At 36.1% G+C, this 8,988-nt stretch overlaps 1 protein-coding gene across 1 annotated transcript; it reads left to right on the top strand.

Moving 5' to 3' along the window:
- The first annotated feature begins 589 nt into the window (after positions 1–589).
- LOC129258357 (uncharacterized) lies at positions 590–8,532 on the top strand. The gene is made up of 2 exons (XM_054896641.2): positions 590–1,069; positions 7,378–8,532. The coding sequence occupies exons 1-2, from the start codon at positions 855–857 to the stop codon at positions 7,769–7,771; spliced, it is 609 nt and encodes a 202-aa protein (XP_054752616.2). The 5' UTR covers positions 590–854; the 3' UTR covers positions 7,772–8,532.
- Positions 8,533–8,988: the final 456 nt, after the last annotated feature.

Genomic DNA, 8,988 nt, shown 5'->3' with positions numbered 1-8,988 from the left:
TTTCTTTGTGCTAGTGTGAGTGTACAGATATAAACGAATAGCAAAGTAGCTATTTAAAAAATTAAATTCATATGTCATATAATATAGGTTCCATGAGCCTAATTACATCAGGAGGGCTAAAGATATTCGCGACCCAACCCATTCGATTTTTTTTTTCAATTTGATATTGCTGATTGACAAAAGTGTATGTATGCCTGGAAATCTAACACTGATTCTAGAAATGGTAACTACTGAACTTCCTTTGCCCAAATTGGGAAGATATAGAATGACTTTGGAACCATTTTTGACTGGCGGAAGAATTAGGGCTATTTTACTGTTTAAGTTGATAAATTTGATCCCACCATAGTTATCTTCATAAATGGCGATTTATTTTTAAAATGAGCTGGTTCCGATACCTTTTCTGGTCAGGTATGGAATGCAAGATATATATTCTATCCAATGGTAGTAAACATTCGACCCTCTAATTTAACGTTTATTTTTTATGAATTTATCAAAAGTGCCATTTTAAAGTCTGTGGGGAATGTTTTACGCGCGTGACACCTTTAGAATACAGTAACGACCTTTCGGTAGAGACGAGGGTTACACGTTCACAAAACTTTCGACCTTGGGTAGTTAACCTAATGTGCATGTGTGCTAACCTATCATTTTAATCATACATCCAAAGAAATCGATCATTCTTCCAAGGCTAGCATCTGGATAACAAAAATAACAGATGCTATTAAGGTTCAGGTAATTATCTCGAAGGCCTATCTCTTATATTATATTTAATCATTTCGGGCGGATTCCAGATCATTTTGCTTCGGATCAGTCTTGCTATCAACATCTTCGTTCATCTCGCTGAGGTAGACAACAACATGACGTGGCAAGTAGCAATCGCTCTCCTGCTGGTGGGAGTTGGTGTCGTCTCTGCAGCTATCGGTGACCAAAACTTTCCTGGGTGTTGGCCGAAATGGACCAGCGATCATCCCCGACCCGCCTGTGACTGCAGTAAAGCATCGGGTAGAGACTCTTGGGTTTATGGTGAAAGTGGCTCCTTGACTTGCTGGGGTAACCCAGGGATGGTGTACAAGTAAGTTTTGTTTTGACACATTTTGTCAACAGAATTCAACGCTATGTGTACAGCGCGTATATCAATCAAAACTTGACGTTTCTGGGGAAAGCTGTACAAATTATGCTTCTTTATATCAAATATATTTCTTCATATTGTGTATTTGTTCTGTTTTTACTACCATGACTACTGCGTTCAAAATAATATAGGCCTACAATTCATGATATCAAATGTGCTAACATAGTTATGTAACAGACAAAATAATTTATATAAACAATATAGTCATAATGAATACAACATATAACGATGTCAGCATAAACTTCACTAACTACTAACAAAAATTTAATAATAAAAAAGAAATGTTAATTAAAGGGAAAGTACACCCAAACGCAGTGGCGTAACTACGGGGATGGTGCACGTACCCCCCCCCCCCCATCGGCTGGCAAAAACGGGGGAAAAGGAGAAAAAGAAAGAAGGAGAAACGTAGTGGGAAAGAAGAAATTATTGTGCATTATGATAATGTTATATTATATATATCATGTTATATAATATAACAAATATTTTTTCATAATTTTATGAAACAATTTGTTCAGGGCCTATGTTCTCATCGTTCCTGGTGCCCGCATTGTCTGTTAAACTAGATATATAATCCTGCCGTACAAAAACATCCCGTTTTCAAGTCAATATACACTAAATATATTTCCTCGCCCTTCGAGTTATTATTGTTTTATCTAGTGACATATGTTTATTTTTCATGACTTCTTAGAGTGATTGCCCCCTTTTAACGTCTGAACATAAAACATTTCAGTTCGTGCTTACGTTCGCATTGGTGGATTGGTGAGATATGTCTGCTCTTCATTAATTCCTAAAATCAGCCCTTAAAATGTCCCCTTTTCTGATCTCAATATAAAAAAAATTCAGCTCGCGCTTCGCGCTCGCATCATTTGGTTAGTTAATTACATATGGTCTTCGTGAGTTCTTACAAACAAGCCTTGAAATGCCCCTCTTCAGGTCTGAAATTCCTAAATTTTCAGCTCCCGCTTCACACGCTTGCAATATTTGATTTGTGTGATGCGTATGTTATTCATGATTACGATGACTACAAAAAGTGCTTCATGTGTTTAGATGTAATTCTAACAAATTCAGCAAGGGCTTTTTACTCGCATTAGACATGTTAGATGAATATGGTGAGATATGTATACTCTTAATGGATTCCTAAAAAATAGTCCTTAATAATGTCCCTGTTTGGGTCAATATATACAAAATTTTAGGTCATGCTTCGCGCTCGCATTGTTTGTTTAGCGAGATAGGTACATATCATGATTACAAAAAATTGCTTATAATGTCCATTTTAGGTCTGAATATCAAAAACTTTCAGTTCGCGCTTCGCGCTCGCACTATTTGATCAGTGAAATACATATCCGTTTAATGACACAGTCCTTAAAATGTCTCTATTAGGTCAGTATACCTGGCAATTGAGTGCGCTTATATTAGCGCGCCCACTAAGTGACTCAAAATTTTAGCTGCCGTGACTCACGGTACGCCACTGCCCTAACGAAAACTTTGTTGTAAAAATAGCAGAAAAATAATGTTGAAATATTCTTGAAGGTTTGAGGTTTGTCAGGGTGAACTTCCTCTTTGATTAACGCAGGAGACCGCCATCGTGAGCGGTTGAAGCTTGAAATGTATTGCGGCCTTAAAAAAGGGTTCATGACTGACATTGATATTTACTGATAAAGTGGGTGCAATGCTGGCTCAGGAACGGGTGCCAAGTAGATAGCATAAGAATTAAAAAAAAAAGAATGTTAAGTGGCGAATGTTGATATTTGTGTTATGTTCGTTTGGAGTATGGGATGAATAAGATTGAATGATACTTCTTTTAAGAGTGGCTTTTAAGGAGTATAAGATGGAACAAGATTAAATATCGTCTGCAAGATTATTCCAAAACTTAAACCTGACATCACAAGACGAAGGGAATAAATTATTGATATACATGTACTTAAACATTATGATAGCTACATCAATACTATACAAGTCGGCAATTTTTAGTGTTTTTTTAAGAAATAAAAGAAATCTCTATAGGTCAAGTAATGCGATCCTGCACAAATACGAAAACTCTCTTTTGTAATTTATAAATAGAAGTCAGCTTTGTAGAACCACTATTAGCCTAAACAGCGTTACAGTATGTTATATATATGAGAGTACTAAGGAATTATACAATAGGAATACAGTTTTATGAGGTAAAATAATTTTTAACTTGGAAACAAGATTCAGCTACTCAATCCAAGATAAAGCTTCATCGATGATAATCCCTAAAAATCAAGAGTGAGATTTCGGTTCTAATGGCATGCCGTAAATCTGTAAGTAATATGAGAATGATGTTTGAATATTTATGTAATGTGTCTTTTTGTGTCCAAATATAGTTTGTTTGCTTTAAACCACTTTGATACTTTGTTCATTTTATTTATTATGTTGTTTAAGGAAGTGAGATTTTTATGAGAAAAAATATTTGTGTCGTCAGTGAATGATACAAAAGATAAAATGCATGATTTATTAATAATGTCATTGACATATAGTAGAAATAATAGTGGGCCTAAAATGGAGCCTTAAGGGAAACCACAATGAACTGAAAGTATATCAGAGTCATAACCATTAAATGTGACGTAATGTCTTCGATTTCTTAAATAATCCTTTAACCAAAGGAGGGATTGGCCTCGTACACTATAATAATCAAGTTTTGAAAATAAATTATCGTGATAAAGTGTATCGAATGCCTTACTAGGTGACAAAATATACTAATTACATGTTCTTTATTAGCAATGGCGTTTGTAATTTTATCATAAATTTGGATTAAAGCCAAGTTTGTCGAGTAATTTTTCTCGAAGCCATATTGATAAGAATTTAGCAGATTGTGTTTGTTGAATTCATAAAGTAATACTATTTTTTTCATATATACGTGGGAGAAGAGAAATGGGGCGATAATTACTTATTTCATAAGGATTGCCTTGTTCTAAAATTTGATAGACTTTGGCGAATTCGAATAGGTCAGGAAAACACCTTGTGATCATGATTTATTAAAATGTGACTAAAAGGATTAGCTAGTGGGTGAAGTATTTCTATAAAAAAGAAACATACTAATTCGTTCATGTACATGAAATTTTGAGGTGATACGAGACCGTGTAATATTGAGAACTTCATTGGGGTCCGTAGGGTTCAACAAAAGAGATTGTGGATTAGGACATTAGGGTCGGGGAGATAATCGGTGAAATGCGCATTTGGGCTTTTAATTTTACCGCATTTTAGTTTCAATCGATGGAGTAGACTGTATACTTTCTAACAATATGGCAAAGTCTTGTTTTATATTAAAAACAACACTTTTTCAAGACAGTTTTCATCAAAATGTAACTTAAAAAAAGGAAAACTAAGTGCATGTATAACTATTAGCCTATAAACAGAATCTATATCTGATGGCCTTTTTTCAAACTTTCTTGGTAATAATAAATGTGTAAATCGTATAGATGACCGGCAAGACGATTTTTTTAAAGTATTTTTTTAAAGATCATGATCAGTTGTTTTAAGATTATGATCAGTTGTTCATGGACGGATATTTTAGAGGAGTGTATACGTCAATATATTTATGGATCACTATGAGGCGTATAAAGTGTTAGTTGTGGGATGCGGTAACGCGCCAGCCACTCCGTTCTAAACACAACCGTCCAAGCGGGTTGGCTTTTCTCGAAAGGGTACGTGAAAACTAGTCTTTCATATAAGTCGTGCATAATGAAATTGATATAAGGAAATACTGAAAATGGAATTCTGCTTGCCTATCCTTGAGAAGACAAAAATGATAAAACTTGTTTTCTTTTAAAGAGTCTGTAAACTCTTTTATTGTGTTTTTATTAGACTAGTTTACATGGAAAAAAAATCAATACACAGAAAGAAAGAGATCATCGTTTTTCATTTTGGCAAAGAATATACTTTTTTGAAGACTTCTGGCGCTGGTCGAAATTTGATTTGAATTTTGTCGCTTATTTCCAGCAAGAAAAATCGCCAACAACACAGACTACACGGTATAACCGGGTCTGAAAATTGACTACACAGTACGTTCATTTCTGCTGCAATTCTGTGAAAGCAGAAAAAGGGAAATGAAAGTAAGGCATAGGGGAAGGCGGGGGTAAGTTGTGACACTTTGCATGTTAGAATTGATATGACTTGTAATATTGTAGAAATAAGTACCTTGCCTCTTGATTCTTGGGAAATATTTTTCACCTATATATAACTTTCTACCACCACACTGAAAGTCATGGCTCAACTTGCCCCATCTGTGGGGTAAGTTGTGCCACCGTCTGGGGTAAGTTGAGCCACAAAAACTATGTACAAAATGCATGCGGGAAAAAACAGGATGTCAAATTTTCATTTAAAGTCTTTTCACTTGCTAATTCTCTATAAATACTAACATCTTCTAAAAGTAAAAGAACTGTCATGTGAATTTGCTCCTTTCTGCCTGCATATCAATGGCTTTTTACGTTTTTTATTTTTTTATTATACATCACCATAAAAATTACCATGGGTCAACTTGCCCCATGTTGATTTGGCTTAAATTACCCCTGTCCGAACTTATTGCGATATTTTCACATCCACACATTTCTTATGCATTCATCATGTAAAAGACTTTGTCAAGAATGAGAATACATACCTGGACTAATAATATTGTTCTTATTTCTATAATACATCTAAAGACATGTGTGGGTAAAGAGCACTTATCTATTTCACACCCTTTTTTACTTTTTTGGCTGAAATTTGTATTTTTCCCTCTAAAAAGTACTTTTTGTTTCAAAGTTGAAAACAAAGTGGTGGGTTAAGGATTATGCAATGGGTCATCAATACATGACACCACCACAATGTCTGACTCATTGATTATTAGCCTGGGGGTGGTGGCTCAACTTGCCCCTATGCTCAACTTACCCCGCCTTCCCCTATACAGAGCAGTATATCTTAGTCAAAAAATAGTGATGAACCTCTCATAATCGAATATAGTTTTATTATATCGTGTTACCGCGATTTACCGACATATTTTAGTGTTGAAAGAGGTGTCAGACAGAGGTATCCCATCTCTCCTTATTTATACTTTGTATCGAGGTCCTTGCTAATACCTTGCTAAACTGGGCGTTGTGGCGTGCGCCTGTAATCCAAGCTATGTGGGGAAGTTACAAATTGATGCAGAGGTTCGAGCCCTGGTCACGTCTTTCGGATGGTGACGTTAAAGGTCGGTCCGCAGATCATCCGAAGATTTGCACCGGACGTACAATTGCAAATATGCCGTTGTCCAGAGTCAAGAGATTCCGATGCTGTCCCGGTCCACCACTTTCGACAAAAGCCTCTCACTCTCCATTGTGATTAAATTGCAATTTCAAATTAGGAATTCAAAGGTGCGCTGTAGAGATTGCCTCCAAAGTAAATGCGAAAAGTTCGTAAATGTGAGAGTGGGATTAGAGAAAGAGCACAATTGCAGTTATTAAGGGGGAGGTGCAAAATCATGGGTAACTTTAGCAGTTAGCAGTTGTTGTATAATTGAGTAGCTTCCTCATTTTTCCAATCTAGAATGCAGACTTACATTATACCCTATGATCCCTTACGAACTTACTACAGATCAAAGGCTAATTATTAGTGCTACTTGTGCCACTTGCTATAACTTTTCAAGGATTTTTTGAAGGAATACACCAACAATTTGAGTTATAAATAAAGTTCGTGAGGCTACAGCGTCACAACATTGGAAACCAGTGGTGTTATGGACGGACGAAATGTTCAATCTTTAGGTTGAGGTTGGAGATGGAGTTTTGTCAAAGTGGCTCAATACTAGTAACTTTTAGATTGCTATGACGTCACTACGGTTTTTAATTTGAATCGCTTTTAGTTCAAACCGAGACTCGCAAAAGACGCAAATCACGATTGCAGTATTCATACCCGTTTGATAGTTGAGACTTTCATGGTTGTAACGTTTATATATAATGCTTTTACATGTTTTTCCCCGAAAATCATTATGGCAACAGGTTGAAGTGTGCGCCGGGCAGGAATATTGCAATATTGAAAAGGCACTTATTCCGCAATGCAGGCTGTATCTGTCATTGCGAAACTATTCATGGTGAAAGATAGTGAAAAAATAATGGCTGCATTACTGTGCCGTTCGTAAGGGAGGGGATAAGTGCTCCCTGACGGAGAAAAGAGTAAAAGCTGGAAAGAAGAACATAATTATATACACAGTTATAACTATTCTTGCTTCTCTCCGTCCTTTTCTCTCATTCTCCCTTTTATTCTCTCTATCTCTACAGATTAATCCCAGAGTTACAGACACATGCTGAAGCCTCAAAGGGCTGCAACAATTGGGATGAAGCAGTGTGTGAGGGCGAATACTTGGGCGGAGTAGACCAACGGCTATGGAGAACCAGTTTGCTGAACATCCAATTTGATAACGAACTGGAAGGGGGTGTCATACCAGCCCTCGACAAAGCCTGCATCGCTCCGAGAACAAACGGGTTCGTGTGGTTCTGGGTCAGCAGGATCGACTACGGCAAAGTGTCCTTCGTTGATGGGTCAAGTTCCAAACAAAGCGGCGAATGCTTGGCTATCAGAGTCGGTAACGATGGTAGAATCTACGGTCGGTATTTTAGTTGCAATGAGAAGCTACCATACTTCATTAGGATCACACCAGTACAAAGTCACTAGAGGAACCGATCTGAAAATGAAAGGCGATTGCCTTGACCAACCGTAGATCCTCTTTCTCAATTCGAAGTTAAGCGTTGTGCGAATGAATCCTCTAGGTTTTAGTTACCACAGGGTCACCCAAAAAGCATTATATAAGATTAAAGTATACATTTACCATGTCGACCTCTGTTGTTGTTGTTGTCGTTCATCACGTTTAGGCCAAACTAATCAAAGAAACACTGATAAATAGGCAAAACGAGTTCATCGAGAAAATTACGGGTAAACATTGGCCTTTTCGAAACTAAATAAAAATCGATTTGACCATTGCTATTTTGGACAGCCTTATTTTTCTGTGGCATCTAATTCCGGGGTGTGATATATCATTTAATTAGTGATTGAGATTTAATTCATTTCAAATATGAACATTGCATTCCCGAAAGCAATATTGCCATACTTAATTAATCAACACCAAATGGTGAAGATTTGTGCAAATAAGCATTGAAGCGTTGACGTCACAAGATTTTTTCTTTAAATAAAGGGCTGTTGAAAATATGACGTAAAAGATTTCGCCCTGTGTTTTAAAATAGTACACGACACAACAAGTTTGACCGCCATTCATACCTATTCTCATAGTAGAAATGAAGATCTTTCATATTATTTTCATATTTTCCTGTTGTTTTTTTAATGTATAATAACTACAAACAATCAGATTTCACGGTTCATTTAACTTACTGATATGATAAGTCAACGAGAGAAGTAATAAAACGGTTGGACACATATAACTATATCTTCAAACTTTGTTTCTGTACATGTCTGTTGGTTGTTCTGCATGAGTTTTTTTTTATTTTAAAGGGGAATGAATCCTTTGGAACATTCAGAATTTGTGTGGAAACAGAAAAATCAAAGAATAAGAACAAAGAAAATTTGAGAAAAATTTGACAAATAATGAGAAAGTTACGAGCATTTGAATATTGCGATCACTAATGCTATAGAGATCCTCTCGTTGGCAATGCGACAAAGGTGTGTGCTGTCACATGGCACTTTCCGGTTGGTGGACTATAAAATACCCCAAAATGTCTTCTTCTTTTTTTTTATAGCTCTTATGGTGATACAAATACTTTATCCATAATGTATTTTTCGAAAATTTGTATAACATGGTTGCCCTCCTGTAGAAATAATACATGATTTACAGGCAGATTAAGTGAAATATAATACAAAAGTACTGGGATAGTTATTCA

Source organism: Lytechinus pictus, chromosome 4 (genome assembly GCF_037042905.1).
Source record: "Lytechinus pictus isolate F3 Inbred chromosome 4, Lp3.0, whole genome shotgun sequence".
In the NCBI taxonomy this organism is placed as follows: Eukaryota; Metazoa; Echinodermata; class Echinoidea; order Temnopleuroida; family Toxopneustidae; genus Lytechinus; species Lytechinus pictus.
Note: the sequence above shows the minus strand (reverse complement) of the source record. Positions and strands in the feature narration are given on the sequence as shown.